Raw genomic sequence first — 21357 nt, 5'->3', positions numbered from 1 at the left:
CATACATACATATACACACACATAAACATACATACACACACACACACACGTACACAGTACTGTGCAAAAGTTTTAGACATTAAAAGTAGTGAATGCTTAAAAAAATATTACTATAAATTGTTTTAACTTATCAATTAACTTCTTGCAAAGTTGAGTAAACAGAATAAACTTCAATCACACAGTTCTTTATGTGTGTGTATGTGTGTTTATGTGTGTGGGTGTGTGTATGTGTGTGTGTGTATATATGTGTATATATGTGTGTATGTGTGTGTATGTGTGTGGGTGTGTATGTGTGTATATATGCGTGTATGTGTGTATATATGTGTATATATGTGTATGTGTGTGTATGTGTGTATATGTGTGTGTGTATGTGTGTGTGTGTGTGTGTATGTGTGTATATGTGTGTGTGTGTGTGTATATGTGTGTGTATGTGTGTTTATGTGTGTGTGTGTGTGTATGTGTGTGTGTGTGTGTGTGTATGTGTTACCTTGATGGGAGAGATGTGGAAATGTTGGAAGAAGTTGAGTCCTGACGTGTCGCTCAGAGACGCTTCCATCAGTTCAGCCTGAAGCAGCTGCAGGTCCCCGTCTAACAGCTGGGACTGAAACACACACACACACGGTAACACACACAGAGATATACATATATACACACACACACACACACACACACACACACACACAGTAACACACACATAGACATATACATACATACACACACACACATATATACACACAGATCATAGATGGATGAATGAATGAATGAATGGATGGATGAATGAATGGATGAATGAATGAATGGATGAATGGATGGATGGATGGATGGATGGATGAATGAATGGATGGATGGATGAATGAATGGATGGATAAAGGAATGGTTGAATGAATGGATGAATGAATGGATGGATGAATGAATGAATGGATGAATGAATGAATGAATGGATGGATGAATGGATGAATGGATGAATGAATGAATGAATGGATGTATGAATGAATGGATGGATGGATGGATGGATGAATGAATGATGGATAAAGGAATGGTTGAATGAATGAATGGATGGATGAATGAATGGATGAATGGATGAATGGATGGATGAATGAATGGATGGATGAATGAATGATGGATAAAGGAATGGTTGAATGAATGAATGGATGGATGAATGGATGGATGAATGGATGAATGAATGGATGAATAAATGGATGGATGAATGAATGAATGAATGAATGGATGAATGAATGGATGAATGAATGGATGAATGGATGGATGAATGGATGGATGGATGAATGAATGAATGAATGGATGGATGAATGAATGGATGAATGATGGATAAAGGAATGGTTGAATGAATGAATGGATGAATGAATGAATGGATGGATGAATGAATGGATGGGTGAATGGATGGATGGATGAATGAATGAATGAATGATGGATAAAGGAATGGTTGAATGAATGAATGGATGAATGAATGAATGAATGAATGGATGAATGGATGAATGATGGATAAAGGAATGGTTGAATGAATGAATGGATGAATGAATAAATGAATGAATGGATGAATGGATGGATGAATGAATGGATGGATGGATGAATGAATGAATGGATGAATGGATGGATGAATGAATGATGGATAAAGGAATGGTTGAATGAATGAATGGATGAATGAATAAATGAATGAATGGATGGATGAATGAATGGATGAATGGATGAATGAATGAATGAATGAATGGATGAATGGATGAATGATGGATGAATGAATGGATGGATGAATGAATGAATGATGGATGAATGAATGAATGAATGAATGGATGGATGAATGAATGATGGATAAAGGAATGGTTGAATGAATGAATGAATGAATGGATGGATGGATGAATGAATGGATGAATGAATGAATGAATGAATGAATGGATGGATGGATGATGGATGAATGAATGAATGGATGGATGGATGATGGATAAAGGAATGAATGGATGAATGATGGATGAATGAATGGATGAATGAATGAATGAATGAATGAATGGATGAATGAACGAATGATGGATAGAGGAATGGTTGGATGAATGGATGGATGAATGATGGATGAATGAATGAATGATCTGTACCTTCTGTTTGTCAGACTGACGGTCTGCAGCAGGTGTGAACAGAGCCAAGATGGCTGTCAGGAAACCCTGATCGATCTTCACCGCCATCTCCTGAACCAGAGCCATGAAGTACCTGAACACACACGTTATACTGGTTAAACTGGTTTACTGTAACGTTAAACTGGTTTACTGGCATCTTAACTGGTTTACTGTGACATTCACTGGTTTACTGTAACGTTAACTGGTTAACTGTAACGTTAACTGGTTTACTGAAATATTATCCCGTTTACTGTAACATTAACTGGTTTATTGTAACGTTAACTGGTTTTACTGAGATGTCAATTGCTTTACTGTAACGTTAACTGGTTTTACTGAAACATTAACTGGCTTACTGTAACATTAACTGGTTTTACTGAAATGTTAACTGGTTTACTGTAACGTTAACTGGTTTACTGTCATGTTAACTGGTTTACTGTAACGTTAACTGGTTTACTGTCATGTTAACTGGTTTACTGTAACGTTAACTGGTTTTACTGAAATGTTAACTGGTTTACTGTAACGTTAACTGGTTTACTGTCATGTTAACTGGTTTACTGTAACGTTAACTGGTTTACTGTAACGTTAACTGGTTTACTGTCATGTTAACTGGTTTACTGTAACGTTAACTGGTTTTACTGAAATGTTAACTGGTTTACTGTAACCTTAACTGGTTTTACTGAAATGTTAACTGGTTTACTGTAACCTTAACTGTAATACTCACTTGAACTGCATGACGCTGCTGTGCTGGTTGAACCTGGTGATGACGGACACATCGATGAATGGCTTCGGCTCTGTGGAGGAGCTCAGAGTGAATGAAGCTCATCACAGGAAGAGATGCTGAGTCATGTTCATGACAATGCTCTACCTTTCCAACCTGTGAGTGTGTGTGTATGTGTGCGTGCGTGTGCACATGCCTGTGTGGGTGTGTGCATGTGTGTGTGTGTGTGTGTGGTCCACCTGAGTCCAGAGCGATGGATTTTGGAGGAGGAACAGGATGGAAGACGATGGGGAAGATTGCCCCTGGAAGCTGGTTATCCACCTGTACACAGAAACCATGTCAGTCACACAGGTGTGTGTGTGTGTGTGTGTGTGTGTGTGTGTGTGTGTGTGTGTGTATTTCCGGAGGTGTGTGCGTGTGTTCAGGTGTGTGTTACCTGCAGCCAGTACAGCTGGGCCCTCAGGCTGCGTTGGTGCAGTGACTGCTTGAACTCCACCTGGATGCCAGACAGGAAGTTCCTCCTCACCGGACAGGTAAACGGCTGACGCATCATCATGATGGCTCCACTGAGGTTCACCTGACAACCAGTGACATCACTCACTCTCAGCTCATTGGACAAACCACTGACCGGAAGCTAACATGTATTTCTGCTCATTAGTGATTTCTGCAGGACGAAGTTCAGCATACAGCTGATTTATTTCAACTATTTTAATGAACAAAAACTGAACTGTGTCGGTAACATCGACACAGTTCATCAGCTCAGAAACATCTGGTCCGATCGGGTTAAATCAGGCCCGATCACACCTGATCAGATCTAACCCTTTATGCTTGATCGGTTTGGTAAGTGTTCCTCAGGTGTGATCAGGTGTGTGACTGAAGCAGGTGTTTAAGTGAGAGGTGAACTCTGACCTCCAGGTTGGTTTCCAGTTTGACCCAGCCGCCCTCCATCTTCCCGCTCAGCTGACTCTGGTAGGTTTTCTCCAGCAGGTTGATGTTTTTTTGACTGAACGGCTTCCATCGATTCTTTGGCTTCATCTCCCAGACCACACCTGAACTGTAAACACAGAAACACACCTGAACTGTAACACAGAAACACACCTGAACTGTAAATACAGAAACACACCTGAACTGTAAACCAGGTGTATGGTGGGTGTTTACCTGGTGCATGGTGGGCGTTTACCTGGTGCATGGTGGGCGTTTACCTGGTGTATGGTGGGTGTTTATCTGGTGTATGATGCATGTTTACCTGGTGTATGGTGGGTGTTTATCTGGTGTATGATGCATGTTTACCTGGTGTATGGTGGGTGTTTATCTGGTGTATGATGCATGTTTACCTGGTGTATGGTGGGTGTTTATCTGGTGTATGATGCATGTTTACCTGGTGTATGGTGGGTGTTTACCTGGTGTATGGTGGGTGTTTACCTGGTGTATGGTGGGTGTTTATCTGGTGTATGATGCATGTTTACCTGGTGTATGGTGGGTGTTTACCTGGTGTATGGTGGGTGTTTATCTGGTGTATGATGCATGTTTACCTGGTGTATGGTGGGTGTTTATCTGGTGTATGATGCATGTTTACCTTGTGTATGGTGGGAGTTTACCTGGTGTATGATGGGCGTTTACCTGGTGTATGGTGGGCGTTTATCTGGTGTATGGTGGGCGTTTATCTGGTGTATGGTGGGCGTTTATCTGGTGTATGGTGGGTGTTTACCTGGTGTATGATGGGTGTTTATCTGGTGTATGGTGGGTGTTTATCTGGTGTATGATGCATGTTTACCTTGTGTATGGTGGGAGTTTACCTGGTGTATGATGGGCGTTTACCTGGTGTATGGTGGGCGTTTACCTGGTGTATGGTGGGCGTTTATCTGGTGTATGGTGGGCGTTTATCTGGTGTATGGTGGGTGTTTACCTGGTGTATGGTGGGTGTTTATCTGGTGTATGATGCATGTTTACCTGGTGTATGGTGGGTGTTTATCTGGTGTATGATGCATGTTTACCTGGTGTATGGTGGGTGTTTATCTGGTGTATGATGCATGTTTACCTGGTGTATGGTGGGTGTTTATCTGGTGTATGATGCATGTTTACCTGGTGTATGGTGGGTGTTTATCTGGTGTATGGTGGGTGTTTACCTGGTGTATGGTGGGTGTTTATCTGGTGTATGATGCATGTTTACCTGGTGTATGGTGGGTGTTTACCTGGTGTATGGTGGGTGTTTACCTGGTGTATGATGCATGTTTACCTGGTGTATGGTGGGTGTTTATCTGGTGTATGATGCATGTTTACCTGGTGTATGGTGGGTGTTTATCTGGTGTATGATGCATGTTTACCTGGTGTATGGTGGGTGTTTACCTGGTGTATGGTGGGTGTTTACCTGGTGTATGGTGGGTGTTTATCTGGTGTATGATGCATGTTTACCTGGTGTATGGTGGGTGTTTATCTGGTGTATGATGCATGTTTACCTGGTGTATGGTGGGTGTTTACCTGGTGTATGATGCATGTTTACCTGGTGTATGGTGGGTGTTTACCTGGTGTATGGTGGGTGTTTACCTGGTGTATGGTGGGCGTTTACCTGGTGTATGATGCATGTTTACCTGGTGTATGGTGGGTGTTTACCTGGTGTATGGTGGGTGTTTACCTGGTGTATGGTGGGCGTTTACCTGGTGTATGGTGGGTGTTTATCTGGTGTATGGTGGGTGTTTATCTGGTGTATGGTGGGTGTTTACCTGGTGTATGGTGGGTGTTTATCTGGTGTATGATGCATGTTTACCTGGTGTATGGTGGGTGTTTATCTGGTGTATGATGCATGTTTACCTGGTGTATGGTGGGTGTTTATCTGGTGTATGATGCATGTTTACCTGGTGTATGGTGGGTGTTTATCTGGTGTATGATGCATGTTTACCTGGTGTATGGTGGGTGTTTATCTGGTGTATGATGCATGTTTACCTGGTGTATGGTGGGTGTTTATCTGGTGTATGGTGGGTGTTTACCTGGTGTATGGTGGGTGTTTATCTGGTGTATGATGCATGTTTACCTGGTGTATGGTGGGTGTTTACCTGGTGTATGGTGGGTGTTTACCTGGTGTATGGTGGGCGTTTACCTGGTGTATGATGCATGTTTACCTGGTGTATGGTGGGTGTTTACCTGGTGTATGGTGGGTGTTTACCTGGTGTATGGTGGGCGTTTACCTGGTGTATGGTGGGTGTTTATCTGGTGTATGGTGGGTGTTTATCTGGTGTATGGTGGGTGTTTACCTGGTGTATGGTGGGTGTTTATCTGGTGTATGATGCATGTTTACCTGGTGTATGGTGGGTGTTTATCTGGTGTATGATGCATGTTTACCTGGTGTATGGTGGGTGTTTATCTGGTGTATGATGCATGTTTACCTGGTGTATGGTGGGTGTTTATCTGGTGTATGATGCATGTTTACCTGGTGTATGGTGGGTGTTTATCTGGTGTATGATGCATGTTTACCTGGTGTATGGTGGGTGTTTATCTGGTGTATGATGCATGTTTACCTGGTGTATGGTGGGTGTTTATCTGGTGTATGATGCATGTTTACCTGGTGTATGGTGGGTGTTTATCTGGTGTATGATGCATGTTTACCTGGTGTATGGTGGGTGTTTACCTGGTGTATGGTGGGTGTTTACCTGGTGTATGGTGGGTGTTTATCTGGTGTATGATGCATGTTTACCTGGTGTATGGTGGGTGTTTATCTGGTGTATGATGCATGTTTACCTGGTGTATGGTGGGTGTTTACCTGGTGTATGGTGGGTGTTTATCTGGTGTATGATGCATGTTTACCTGGTGTATGGTGGGAGTTTACCCGGTGTATGATGCATGTTTACCTGGTGTATGGTGGGTGTTTATCTGGTGTATGATGCATGTTTACCTTGTGTATGGTGGGAGTTTACCCGGTGTATGATGCATGTTTACCTGGTGTATGGTGGGTGTTTACCCGGTGTATGATGCATGTTTACCCGGTGTATGATGCATGTTTACCTGGTGTATGGTGGGTGTTTATCTGGTGTATGATGCATGTTTACCTGGTGTATGGTGGGAGTTTACCCGGTGTATGATGCATGTTTACCTGGTGTATGGTGGGTGTCTACCTGGTGTATGATGCATGTTTACCTTGTGTATGGTGGGTGTCTACCTGGTGTATGATGGGTGTTTACCTTGTGTATGGTGGGTGTCTACCTGGTGTATGATGGGTGTTTACCTGGTGTATGATGCATGTTTACCTGGTGTATGGTGGGTGTCTACCTGGTGTATGGTGGGTGTCTACCTGGTGTATGGTGGGAGTTTACCCGGTGTATGATGCATGTTTACCTGGTGTATGGTGGGTGTCTACCTGGTGTATGGTGGGTGTTTACCTGGTGTATGGTGGGTGTTTATCTGGTGTATGATGCATGTTTACCTGGTGTATGGTGGGTGTTTACCTGGTGTATGGTGGGTGTTTACCTGGTGTATGGTGGGTGTCTACCTGGTGTATGATGCATGTTTACCTTGTGTATGGTGGGTGTCTACCTGGTGTATGATGGGTGTTTACCTTGTGTATGGTGGGTGTCTACCTGGTGTATGATGCATGTTTACCTTGTGTATGGTGGGTGTCTACCTGGTGTATGATGGGTGTTTACCTGGTGTATGGTGGGAGTTTACCCGGTGTATGATGCATGTTTACCTGGTGTATGGTGGGTGTCTACCTGGTGTATGGTGGGTGTTTACCTGGTGTATGGTGGGAGTTTACCCGGTGTATGATGCATGTTTACCTGGTGTATGGTGGGTGTTTATCTGGTGTATGGTGCATGTTTACCTGGTGTATGGTGGGTGTTTATCTGGTGTATGATGCATGTTTACCTGGTGTATGGTGGGAGTTTACCCGGTGTATGATGCATGTTTACCTGGTGTATGGTGGGTGTTTACCCGGTGTATGATGCATGTTTACCTGGGGTCCGTTTCACAAAGCAGGTTTAGTGAAAACTCAGACTTTGTTAACCCTGAAATGAGGGAAACTCTGAGTTTTCCGTTTCAAAAAGGGAGGTAACTCAAACCAGAGAAAGAGGGATAACTCTAGCCTGTTTCACAGAGAGGGGTAACTTAAGCTCTCGGTCAGTTACCGTAGTAACAGACTCTATGAACCTAACCTGGTCGGGACCAGGTTTTTCTCAATGAACCTCGAGTTTCTCTCAGTCTCCGCCCTCTTTCAGAGCCACACACTCCATTTGATTTCCTCATTCATTCAGGCAGCAGGCGAATTTTGGCGTAGCCTTGTTCTGCCGTCTATCATTTAAAAAAATCATTAAAAAAAATCAGAGTCAGTATATTAGAAGTCCATTAGGCACAGTAGGTGGCGACTTTTTCACTAACATGGCATGTCCTTTTGATAACGATCCCGTGGATGAAGGTGCAGCATTACTGCGCAGAGAATTAAATATTCGTTGAGAGATGGTTATCAGACCGCGCATAGATGTTCTAGCATTTCCAGACAATTATCTTTTTGAGCGGTACCGTTTCACATCACAGTCCATCATCTACATACACAACCTAATCCGTCTTTACATTTGCAACATTACTAATCGTAATCATGCTCTCACATCCCAGCAGATATTGTATGTTGCGCTGCGTTTCTTTGCAAACGGAAGTTTTTTGTACAGTGTCGGAGCCAGCCACAGGCCTTCCTAAATTCTGATTTATGGCCAGCTCCTCTGCCTCCGTTAGAGGTGGCGGTGCTGGACCACCACCCGTTTTACGGACATCTGCCTTCTTTCTGTTGGCTGAGTAGAAGTCTGTGTTAGTTTAAATAGGATTAATTATTTAACAGAACATGATGTAGATGAGAAGACATTTATGTGTGTGAAACCAGCATTATGTTGGGGATAAAACAACTGCACAGTCAAACAGCCACTTAATATTTACTTTACAATGTAAAAAATGATCAAAGTGAGGTACCCCCATGAGATTATGCCGAGGTCTCACCTGTTTGAACAATGCTTTTATATTTTATCCTAAACTACTGCCAAGTGCGCTTCTCCCTCGCGGGATTGGACCTAAATAAAATAAATTAATAGGCGACCAATCAAGCAGTTTTCCTCTGTAATATTATTGTGATTGCAAAGGACTACATTTAAACTTACGCATTGACCCGAGCAGCGATGTTCTCCCACGCCGTCTCCCTCTCTTTTGCAGCTGCAGCGGTGTTGCACTTCTTTTTGAAAACATGTTCAAACTCGCCGTATTATCGCATTAAGATTTCTAGCCCTAGTGGGGCGAAAAACGCAGCCCTCCGCTTCCCCGTTGCCATGGTGACTCGTTGAATCGGGGCTCCATTGATGCTGGCTTTTTATAGTTGTGGTGCACGCGCTTAACTCCAGGTGAAACTACTCCGAGTTGAATAAACTGACTCAAATCAGCTGTTCTGGAACCGGAAACTCGGAGTTTCCTATCTCAGAGTAGATCAACTCAGAGTTCAGGATTAGACTCAGAGTTTGTTGAACCTGCTTTGTGAAACGGACCCCTGGTGTATGGTGGGTGTTTATCTGGTGTATGATGCATGTTTACCTGGTGTATGGTGGGTGTTTATCTGGTGTATGATGCATGTTTACCTGGTGTATGGTGGGAGTTTACCCGGTGTATGATGCATGTTTACCTGGTGTATGGTGGGTGTTTACCCGGTGTATGATGCATGTTTACCCGGTGTATGATGCATGTTTACCTGGTGTATGGTGGGTGTTTATCTGGTGTATGATGCATGTTTACCTGGTGTATGGTGGGTGTTTATCTGGTGTATGATGCATGTTTACCTGGTGTATGGTGGGTGTCTACCTGGTGTATGGTGGGTGTTTACCTGGTGTATGGTGGGAGTTTACCCGGTGTATGATGCATGTTTACCTGGTGTATGATGGGTGTTTACCTGGTGTATGGTGGGTGTTTACCTGGTGTATGGTGGGTGTTTATCTGGTGTATGATGCATGTTTACCTGGTGTATGATGCATGTTTACCTGTAGTATGGTGGGCGTTTACCTGGTGTATGGTGGGCGTTTACCTGGTGTATGGTGGGTGTTTATCTGGTGTATGGTGGGTGTTTACCTGGTGTATGGTGGGTGTTTACCTGGTGTATGGTGGGCGTTTACCTGGTGTATGGTGGGCGTTTACCTGGTGTATGGTGGGTGTTTATCTGGTGTATGATGAATGTTTACCTGGTGTATGGTGGGCGTTTACCTGGTGTATGGTGGGTGTTTATCTGGTGTATGATGAATGTTTGCCTGGTGTATGGTGGGTGTTTACCTGGTGTATGGTGGGCGTTTACCTGGTGTATGGTGGGCGTTTACCTGGTGTATGGTGGGTGTTTATCTGGTGTATGATGAATGTTTACCTGGTGTATGGTGGGTGTTTATCTGGTGTATGGTGGGTGTTTACCTGGTGTATGGTGGGTGTTTACCTGGTGTATGGTGGGCGTTTACCTGGTGTATGGTGGGTGTTTATCTGGTGTATGGTGGGTGTTTACCTGGTGTATGGTGGGTGTTTACCTGGTGTATGGTGGGCGTTTACCTGGTGTATGGTGGGTGTTTACCTGGTGTATGGTGGGTGTTTATCTGGTGTATGGTGGGTGTTTATCTGGTGTATGATGAATGTTTACCTGGTGTATGGTGGGTGATTATCTGGTGTATGATGAATGTTTACCTGGTGTATGGTGGGTGATTATCTGGTGTATGATGCATGTTTACCTGGTGTATGGTGGGTGTTTACCCGGTGTATGGTGGGTGTTTATCTGGTGTATGATGAATGTTTACCTGGTGTATGGTGGGTGATTATCTGGTGTATGATGCATGTTTACCTGGTGTATGGTGGGAGTTTACCCGGTGTATGGTGGGTGTTTACCCGGTGTATGGTGGGTGTTTACCTGGTGTATGGTGGGTGTTTACCTAGTGTATGATGCATGTTTACCTGGTGTATGGTGGGAGTTTACCCGGTGTATGGTGGGTGTTTACCTAGTGTATGATGCATGTTTACCTGGTGTATGGTGGGAGTTTACCCGGTGTATGATGCATGTTTACCTGGTGCATGGTGGGTGTTTACCTGGTGTATGGTGGGTGTTTACCTGGTGTATGGTGGGTGTTTACCTGGTGTATGGTGGGTGTTTACCTGGTGTATGATGCATGTTTACCTGGTGTATGGTGGGTGTTTACCTAGTGTATGATGCATGTTTACCTGGTGTATGGTGGGTGTTTACCTGGTGTATGATGGGTGTTTACCCAGTGTATGGTGGGTGTTTACCTAGTGTATGATGCATGTTTACCTGGTGTATGGTGGGTGTTTACCCAGTGTATGATGCATGTTTACCTGGTGTATGGTGGGTGTTTACCTGGTGTATGGTGGGTGTTTACCTGGTGTATGATGCATGTTTACCTGGTGTATGGTGGGTGTTTACCTGGTGTATGATGCATGTTTACCTGGTGTATGGTGGGTGTTTACCTGGTGTATGGTGGGTGTTTATCTGGTGTATGATGCATGTTTACCTGGTGTATGGTGGGTGTTTACCCGGTGTATGATGCATGTTTACCTGGTGCATGGTGGGTGTTTACCTGGTGTATGGTGGGTGTTTACCTGGTGTATGGTGGGTGTTTACCTGGTGTATGGTGGGTGTTTACCTGGTGTATGATGCATGTTTACCTGGTGTATGGTGGGTGTTTACCTAGTGTATGATGCATGTTTACCTGGTGTATGGTGGGTGTTTACCTGGTGTATGATGGGTGTTTACCCAGTGTATGGTGGGTGTTTACCTAGTGTATGATGCATGTTTACCTGGTGTATGGTGGGTGTTTACCTGGTGTATGATGCATGTTTACCCGGTGTATGGTGGGTGTTTATCTGGTGTATGATGCATGTTTACCTGGTGTATGGTGGGTGTTTACCTGGTGTATGGTGGGTGTTTACCTGGTGTATGATGCATGTTTACCTGGTGTATGGTGGGTGTTTACCTAGTGTATGATGCATGTTTACCTGGTGTATGGTGGGTGTTTACCTGGTGTATGATGGGTGTTTACCCAGTGTATGGTGGGTGTTTACCTAGTGTATGATGCATGTTTACCTGGTGCATGGTGGGTGTTTACCTGGTGTATGATGGGTGTTTACCCAGTGTATGGTGGGTGTTTATCTGGTGTATGGTGGGTGTTTACCTGGTGTATGGTGGGTGTTTACCTAGTGTATGATGCATGTTTACCTGGTGTATGGTGGGTGTTTACCTGGTGTATGATGCATGTTTACCCGGTGTATGGTGGGTGTTTATCTGGTGTATGATGCATGTTTACCTGGTGTATGGTGGGTGTTTACCTGGTGTATGGTGGGTGTTTACCTGGTGTATGATGCATGTTTACCTGGTGTATGGTGGGTGTTTACCTAGTGTATGATGCATGTTTACCTGGTGTATGGTGGGTGTTTACCTGGTGTATGATGGGTGTTTACCCAGTGTATGGTGGGTGTTTACCTAGTGTATGATGCATGTTTACCTGGTGCATGGTGGGTGTTTACCTGGTGTATGATGGGTGTTTACCCAGTGTATGGTGGGTGTTTACCTAGTGTATGATGCATGTTTACCTGGTGTATGGTGGGTGTTTACCCAGTGTATGATGCATGTTTACCTGGTGTATGGTGGGTGTTTACCTGGTGTATGATGGGTGTTTACCCAGTGTATGATGGGTGTTTACCCAGTGTATGGTGGGTGTTTACCCTGTGTATGGTGGGTGTTTACCCAGTGTATGGTGGGTGTTTACCCAGTGTATGGTGGGTGTTTACCCTGTGTATGGTGGGTGTTTACCCAGTGTATGATGCATGTTTACCTGGTGTATGATGGGTGTTTACCCAGTGTATGATGGGTGTTTACCCAGTGTATGGTGGGTGTTTACCCAGTGTATGGTGGGTGTTTACCCTGTGTATGGTGGGTGTTTACCCAGTGTATGGTGGGTGTTTACCTAGTGTATGATGCATGTTTACCTGGTGTATGGTGGGTGTTTACCTGGTGTATGATGGGTGTTTACCCAGTGTATGATGGGTGTTTACCCAGTGTATGGTGGGTGTTTACCCAGTGTATGGTGGGTGTTTACCCAGTGTATGGTGGGTGTTTACCCAGTGTATGATGCATGTTTACCTGGTGTATGGTGGGTGTTTACCTGGTGTATGGTGGGTGTTTACCCGGTTCATGATGCATGTTTACCTGGTGTATGGTGGGTGTTTACCTGGTGTATGATGCATGTTTACCTGGTGTATGGTGGGTGTTTACCCGGTGTATGATGCATGTTTACCTGGTGATGCCAATGTAAGCGATCTCCTGCCGGTTGGCGTTGTTGACCAGTGACAGGCCGAGGTTTTGCAGCGACACCTTCACCTCCTGTTGGAACTGCTCCAGCTCTTCGGCCTGCCGCGCTTTCGTCACCACAGCAACATCTTCAGTGAACAGCAGCACTCGTTGGCGTCCGTCCAGGAAGGAAACCCAGTGGACCTGAGACAGGCTGTCGTAGGAGAACTGACCCATCTCGTCCTGAACCACAAACCAGACACAGACGGACTGTCAGCTGCTGCTGCTTCAGATCCACATAAAGAACGACGAGTCGCTTTTAGTGTGAGAGTCAGCTGGTCTCTCTGCTGCCCCCAGTATGTTGTAACTGGTATGACTGTTTGTATAAGCTGAATTTTAAACCTGACTTACTGTGTTGAGCAGAAAGGTGACATATGATCAGCTTATAAAGTAACCATGGCAACCAGTTGCCTTCTTCCACATCCAGCAGACACACAGCAACATGATCATCCTGCTGGAGTCTAATATTCACTCTCCTTTAGCTCTGCTTTAGTCTCCACCAACTCCTGAGAAAATATCTGTGTCTTTAGCTGCTCCATGTTCCACTTTCTTCATCAGCTCATCTCTAACTTTGTCAGTTTGCTGCTGGGAAGCTGGTGAACAGGTGAGACTGAACCAGACAGAAAAAGTGCCAAAAAACAAATCTAGGCGCTGCAAGAGGCAAAAAAAGCCTCATAGAGCTGCAGAGATGGAGACAATCTGACACTTCATTACAGAGTCACTTGATCTGAAGTGAATATAAAAACATAGACTACAGTGGTGTGTGTCAGACCTTCAGCAGGTCCAGCTCTCCAGAATGTTCCAGGCAGCTCCAGCTGAGCGTCCGGACACCCGCCGGATCGTCCCACGCAAACCGCCGAGCCTCGCCGGGTTTCAGCTGGTGAACCACCGCCGAGCCGCTGAGAGAGAGACGAGATGTTTCTGTTAAACTGTCAGAAAGGTTTGGAGTGCATGATGACATCACTGATGACATCAGCAGTGACTCCGACACTTTTGACACTGTATTTGTTTTTTATTTCAGGCTTTTTGTGTATGTGTGTGTGTGTGACCTCTGACCTCTGTCTGTAGCTGATGGTGACCCAGGGTGTGTGGTTGAGCAGCAGGGCGGGCGCTGCTCCTTCATAGTAATCACTGAAGCTGATGACGGTGGAGTGATCGGCTATGTTGACATCCACGATGATCCCACCACACTGCGCACACACACACACACACACAACACACATTAAACCACTCTAAATTATATATAAATGTGTGTTATGAACTCTCAGAAGAAACCAGCGATGTGATTGGTCCAGCGGACACTGACCATGTCGAGACTCAGCAGGGTGCCGTTGTCCTGCTGGTTGAAGAAGAAGAATCTGGTGGTGGATTCAGATCCGACCACACGGACGCACAACTTCCCCGAGGTGTCCTCCGGCCACAGCGGGAGGCACTGCAACACAACAACAATGCTGCAGTGACGACCTCATACAGTTCTCACTTAGATTTGGCAATGACACGTTTCCAATAAAATGTTATATAATAATTATCTCTGTCCATTTGTTTCCTTCTCACAAGAAAAAACTAAAATGTTCCACCGAAAGTAAAATAATTGGTCTTGAACACAGACTGGGTCCCTGACAAAACACAGCAACACCTGAACCTGATCACACTGATGTCCTGCTTGTGATGTCTCTTTATCAATAGAGCTCCACCTGGTGGACAGGTGTGATCACACACAGAAGTGAAAAAGGCTCCTAAATGTTTCGACAGAAGTCACAACGATCTGTAGATCTAGGATCTCCTCGCTCCCCACCTGAACCGGAGGTTGTTCCTGATGCGCCATTTTGACGAGCGTCCCAAGTTTCTTATTCTGCTCCGAGCGAGGAAACACGAGAGCGGCCTCACAGGAAGTCTTTTACCGGCCGACACGCCCCCTTATTGGATATCAGTGATTGATTGGACGCTGCAGCTGATCTGACTGATCTGATACATCACTGCAGTTTCACACCGAAGTGAAGACAGATCATAGATTAAATTTAAGTTTATCATTCCCAACTTCTATGCTTTACTTGTTTTCTGATTCATCATAATTAAAAATCTATTAATTGTCGGTCTGATCAACAAAAGAACCATAAACAACTTTCTTCATTTATTAGAAAGATTTTTCTTTTCATGATGTTATTTCCTCTATTAAACTGTTTCCTGCTGACAGACAGACTCTTCCTGACTTTAATTTGATCCATAATAACAGTTCAACACATTTATATTTTACATCATTTATCGTCATTTCCATTCAGTCACATGTGAGGCTGATATATATGAGTTACATCATTTCTATTTTCCCTGAAACATTTAGCCAAATACATATTTCCCAGTGTTCAGGAGACACTCTGATCATATTCTGGGTTATTAAATGATGAATTCACTATCAGGATTATCAATAAATACAGATACAAATAATCAATAAATAGTATAAACACATTCTGTGAGTAGAAATGGTTCCTGTGTGTCTGAGCAGGACACAGTATAAATACAGAATGCAGGTTTTTATTGAGGTGTTTGTTAAACAGGAAACAGGCTGCAGAGAGGAAACAGCTGCTCTAGCGGTGAAAACTTTATTAGTATTAACACAGTGCACATGTGTGCAGACACAAACTCCATCAGAAGTTTCTACAGCTGTTAAAGCCGACTGATCAGCTGATCCAGCTGTGATCAGCTGATCGAGCTGTGATCAGCTGATCCAGCTGTGATCAGCTGTCGCTATCATCAGAAACGGACGTCGCTTCACATGACGCCTCAGAGGAGAGGACGTCTCATGTCTCTTAAAACAAGGGGGGGGGAAACGTGGATGCAATTTAAGAGACTTGGGATGCACCCAATGAAACAGACTGTGGAGTCCTAAATACTACAGTACCCATGAGCCTCAGCAGCTACGACATCACACTAACCTCTGTGGAGGCGATGTAGTGCCACCTGGTGGAGGTCTGGCTGACTTCTCCCACCTCCAGTTCATACGAGGACTTGTTGACCAGCGTGAAGAACGGACTCATGGTGACGATCCGGGTCAGGTTGAAGCTGCTCATCTGGATGCTCACTCCCACCTGCACATGCAACATAAAGCTTTACTTACTGTTCCAGCGTAAAACTGAGAAAGTAAACATTATTTATTTGATGTATTAACTGATTTGGTTTGTAAAATGTCAGAAAACAGATCAATTAATCAACTAATTATTGTAGCTCTTAATTATTTTCACCTGGACTTCACCTGGAATCTAGTGCTTGTTCTGGAGCTTTCAACCATGTGACATGGTCTTCATTAGCAGATTGTTTGCTGTAATCTGATCAAATCAAATCAAATCTCCAAAACTGGCACCATTTTAACATCAAACAGCTTGAATTTAAAAGATTCAGCTGGTTTTTAAATGCAAAGGATGGAAACGGTCTCAGTCCACAGAGGAGCTTTAAAGAACCTGAAAGCTTTTCATTGACCAGAGACACTGAGAGAGTTTCTGTTACCAGGAAGTCCATGTTGTTGGCAGGACAGCGAACGCAGCCGTAACTTCCCACCGTGTCCAGAGAGAAACCATCTGACCAGGAGCTGGTGGAGATGCACAGCTGGAGCTGAACAACATCAACAAACACTTTAATGAACACAAGCCTGCTAATGTTTCTGTCAGCAAGTAAAATTATGTTTAACACAATGAAATGTTTCCAAACTTTAATATGAAACTGAGTGTGAAAGACCTGACCCACAAATTAAGGCAAAAACACAAAAAGTGGGTAAAAAGTTTGAAACTTGTATAAGATGTATCCTGAGGGTGGCGCTAGAGGAAACGGGTTCGTCCTGTGAGCAGCAGAAAGGTGTTTAAGGACATTTCATAAGGTGGTGAGGTGAGTGTTTAAATGTCGTTGACGTGTTATACTGACTGACGTGAAACCAGTTCAGCAGCGTGAACCTGTCCAGGTGTTGGTCTCACCTTGCTCTTGCTGAAGAGATTCTTCTTCCTGAAGGAGAACAAGATAATGTCTCGGAAGTCGGCCGGGTGTTTGACGCTGACGTCCTCGGCTCTGTACTGCAGCACTCGAGACGTCTTGTTGATGATCCAGTACGGGCTGAAGAGCGACAGCAGCAGGCGGCTCGTAGTCCTCGACACATGCATGCTCACGTCCACCGTCATGTTGGTGTCGGTGTCACAGGTGAGACAGACGGCAAAGAACTCCGGCATTTCCTGTTCGATTCGAACGTGTCCGTGCCAGTTGCGACCCTGATACCTCATCAGCACCAATGACATGATCTCACCTGACACACGAGCGTTCAGGAGGTCCGACGTGCTGCCTTCCTGAAGCTCGTACGAGTCTGCAGAGCTCTGAGGAGGAAGAGACCAGATGAGATAAAACCCGATCAGGTTCAGTTAGACCAGTTCAGTTAAAACCGGATCAGGTTCAGTTAGACCAGATGAGATAAAACCCGATCAGGTTCAGTTAGACCAGTTCAGTTAAAACCGGATCAGGTTCAGTTAGACCAGATGAGATAAAACCGGATCAGGTTCAGTTAGACCAGATGAGATAAAACCCGATCAGGTTCAGTTAGACCAGATGAGATAAAACCCGATCAGGTTCAGTTAGACCAGATGAGATAAAACCCGATCAGGTTCAGTTAGACCAGGTGAGATAAAACCCGATCAGGTTCAGTTAGACCAGGTGAGATAAAACCTGATCAGGTTCAGTTAGACCAGATGAGATAAAACCGGATCAGGTTCAGTTAGACCAGATGAGAGAAAACCCGATCAGGTTCAGTTAGACCAGGTGAGATAAAACCTGATCAGGTTCAGTTAGACCAGATGAGATAAAACCGGATCAGGTTCAGTTAGACCAGATGAGATAAAACCGGATCAGGTTCAGTTAGACCAGATGAGATTGCACCAGACTGTCAGATCAGATTTGATTATCTGATGTTTTATAGAAATCTTGTTTAACAAAAATTGTTTTAGCGTCAGTGGCTGTTAATAAACTTTGGCTGATCCAGTTGTTTTTACTTCACATGATGAATAAACAAAAATCATCATATATACGTGTGTGTGTGTGTGTGTGTATAGACACATATGGTATACATATATATACCATAATACAGGGAATCCTGGTGTATAATGGTATTATGTTGTACCTCCAGCATGTAGCGGATGGTGTAGGGCAGCAGGTTGCGTAGCGTGGCCACCGGGTGCAGGTGGATGATGTAGGCGGGATCCCAGTCCTCCTCTCCATGGCTGGTGATGTGTCGCAGGTCATCAGGGACGGCCAGCGTGCTGACCATCAGCGGCAGCAGGCTGCTGTCGGCCGCTGGGCACTGCAGCACCGAGCGTACCTCTGAGCTGCGGTGCACCTGCTCCTTCCACGCCACGCAGGTGGAAGACGGCCCGTACTGACCGTCCAGACGCCCTGCTGGACGGACAAACAGCTGGCATCTGTAGAGGAGGGAGGTAAAATAAAACTACACTGTCAACATCTAGTGAAGCCCTGGGCCACACACCTGAGCACCTGCTGCCAGAGGAACTTCAAAGACCTGAAACAAAGGCTGATACTCCGATTCACAAAGAGGGCTGAGTGGAGGTAACAGCCACAGGGAGGGAGTGAGGAAGCAGTGTGATGTCACTGTAAACACTACCTGTAGACAGTGTGATGTCACTGTAAACACTACATGTAGACAGTGTGATGTCACTGTAAACACTACATGTAGACAGTGTGATGTCACTGTAAACACTACATGTAGACAGTGTGATGTGACTGTAAACACTACCTGTAGGCAGTGTGATGTCACTGTAAACACTACATGTAGACAGTGTGATGTCACTGTAAACACTACATGTAGGCAGTGTGATGTCACTGTAAACACTACATGTAGACAGTGTGATGTCACTGTAAACACTACATGTAGGCAGTGTGATGTCACTGTAAACACTACCTGTAGGCAGTGTGATGTCACTGTAAACACTACATGTAGACAGTGTGATGTCACTGTAAACACTACCTGTAGACAGTGTGATGTCACTGTAAACACTACATGTAGACAGTGTGATGTCACTGTAAACACTACCTGTAGACAGTGTGATGTCACTGTAAACACTACATGTAGACAGTGTGATGTCACTGTAAACACTACCTGTAGACAGTGTGATGTCACTGTAAACACTACCTGTAGACAGTGTGATGTCACTGTAGACACTACCTGTAGACAGTGTGATGTCACTGTAGACACTACCTGTAGACAGTGTGATGTCACTGTAGACACTACCTGTAGACAGTGTGATGTCACTGTAGACACTACCTGTAGACAGTGTGATGTCACTGTAGACACTACCTGTAGACAGTGTGATGTCACTGTAAACACTACCTGTAGACAGTGTGATGTCACTGTAGACACTACCTGTAGACAGTGTGATGTCACTGTAAACACTACCTGTAGACAGTGTGATGTCACTGTAAACACTACATGTAGACAGTGTGATGTCACTGTAAACACTACCTGTAGACAGTGTGATGTCACTGTAAACACTACCTGTAGACAGTGTGATGTCACTGTAAACACTACCTGTAGACAGTGTGATGTCACTGTAGACACTACCTGTAGACAGTGTGATGTCACTGTAGACACTACCTGTAGACAGTGTGATGTCACTGTAGACACTACCTGTAGACAGTGTGATGTCACTGTAAACACTACCTGTAGACAGTGTGATGTCACTGTAGACACTACCTGTAGACAGTGTGATGTCACTGTAAACACTACCTGTAGACAGTGTGATGTCACTGTAAACACTACATGTAGACAGTGTGATGTCACTGTAAACACTACCTGTAGACAGTGTGATGTCACTGTAAACACTACCTGTAGACAGTGTGATGTCACTGTAAACACTACCTGTAGGCAGTGTGATGTCACTATAAACACTACATGTAGACAGTGTGATGTCACTGTAAACACTATCTGTAATCAGTGTGATGTCACTGTAAACACTACATGTAGACAGTGTGATGTCACTGTAAACACTACCTGTAGACAGTGTGATGTCACTGTAAACACTACATGTAGACAGTGTGATGTCACTGTAAACACTATCTGTAATCAGTGTGATGTCACTGTAAACACTACATGTAGACAGTGTGATGTCACTATAAACACTACATGTAGACAGTGTGATGTCACTGTAAACACTATCTGTAATCAGTGTGATGTCACTGTAAACACTACATGTAGACAGTGTGATGTCACTGTAAACACTACCTGTAGACAGTGTGATGTCACTGTAAACACTACATGTAGACAGTGTGATGTCACTGTAAACACTATCTGTAATCAGTGTGATGTCACTGTAAACACTACATGTAGACAGTGTGATGTCACTGTAAACACTACATGTAGACAGTGTGATGTCACTGTAAACACTACCTGTAGACAGTGTGATGTCACTGTAAACACTACATGTAGACAGTGTGATGTCACTGTAAACACTACCTATAGACAGTGTGATGTCACTGTAAACACTACCTGTAGACAGTGTGATGTCACTGTAAACACTACCTGTAGACAGTGTGATGTCACTGTAAACACTACCTGTAGACAGTGTGATGTCACTGTAAACACTACCTATAGACAGTGTGATGTCACTGTAAACACTACCTGTAGACAGTGTGATGTCACTGTAAACACTACCTGTAGGCAGTGTGATGTCACTGTGGACACTACCTATAGACAGTGTGATGTCACTGTAAACACTACCTGTAGGCAGTGTGATGTCACTGTAAACACTACCTGTAGACAGTGTGATGTCACTGTAAACACTACCTGTAGGCAGTGTGATGTCACTGTGGACACTACCTATAGACAGTGTGATGTCACTGTAAACACTACCTGTAGACAGTGTGATGTCACTGTAAACACTACCTGTAGACAGTGTGATGTCACTGTAAACACTACCTATAGACAGTGTGATGTCACTGTAAACACTACCTGTAGACAGTGTGATGTCACTGTAAACACTACCTGTAGACAGTGTGATGTGACTGTAAACACTACCTGTAGGCAGTGTGATGTCACTGTAAACACTACCTGTAGACAGTGTGATGTCACTGTAAACACTACATGTAGGCAGTGTGATGTCACTGTAAACACTACATGTAGACAGTGTGATGTC

At 44.3% G+C, this 21357-nt stretch overlaps 1 protein-coding gene across 5 annotated transcripts in view; it reads right to left on the bottom strand.

Moving 5' to 3' along the window:
• Nucleotides 1-21357, bottom strand: part of vps13c (vacuolar protein sorting 13 homolog C) — a 106573-nt gene that overhangs the window by 21924 nt on the left and 63292 nt on the right. For all 5 annotated transcript variants that reach the window (XR_010931699.1, XM_067577652.1, XM_067598011.1 and 2 more), the window contains 14 exons: nt 18333-18630; nt 17146-17535; nt 16685-16789; nt 16117-16269; nt 14493-14618; nt 14243-14376; nt 13959-14085; nt 13134-13369; nt 3748-3892; nt 3275-3415; nt 3078-3159; nt 2842-2911; nt 2103-2214; nt 488-601 (listed from right to left, as the gene is read on the bottom strand). Coding sequence is in view for 4 of the 5 variants with exons in the window: in XM_067577652.1 (XP_067433753.1) it covers nt 488-601; nt 2103-2214; nt 2842-2911; nt 3078-3159; nt 3275-3415; nt 3748-3892; nt 13134-13369; nt 13959-14085; nt 14243-14376; nt 14493-14618; nt 16117-16269; nt 16685-16789; nt 17146-17535; nt 18333-18630 (2233 nt within the window). In the remaining variant the exon portion in view is untranslated. The remainder of the gene's footprint in view (nt 1-487; nt 602-2102; nt 2215-2841; nt 2912-3077; nt 3160-3274; nt 3416-3747; nt 3893-13133; nt 13370-13958; nt 14086-14242; nt 14377-14492; nt 14619-16116; nt 16270-16684; nt 16790-17145; nt 17536-18332; nt 18631-21357) is intronic.

The sequence above is a fragment of the Thunnus thynnus genome, chromosome 1 (assembly GCF_963924715.1).
Source record: "Thunnus thynnus chromosome 1, fThuThy2.1, whole genome shotgun sequence".
Lineage (NCBI taxonomy): Eukaryota > Metazoa > Chordata > Actinopteri > Scombriformes > Scombridae > Thunnus > Thunnus thynnus.
This window is presented reverse-complemented; position numbering and strand designations above follow the sequence as displayed.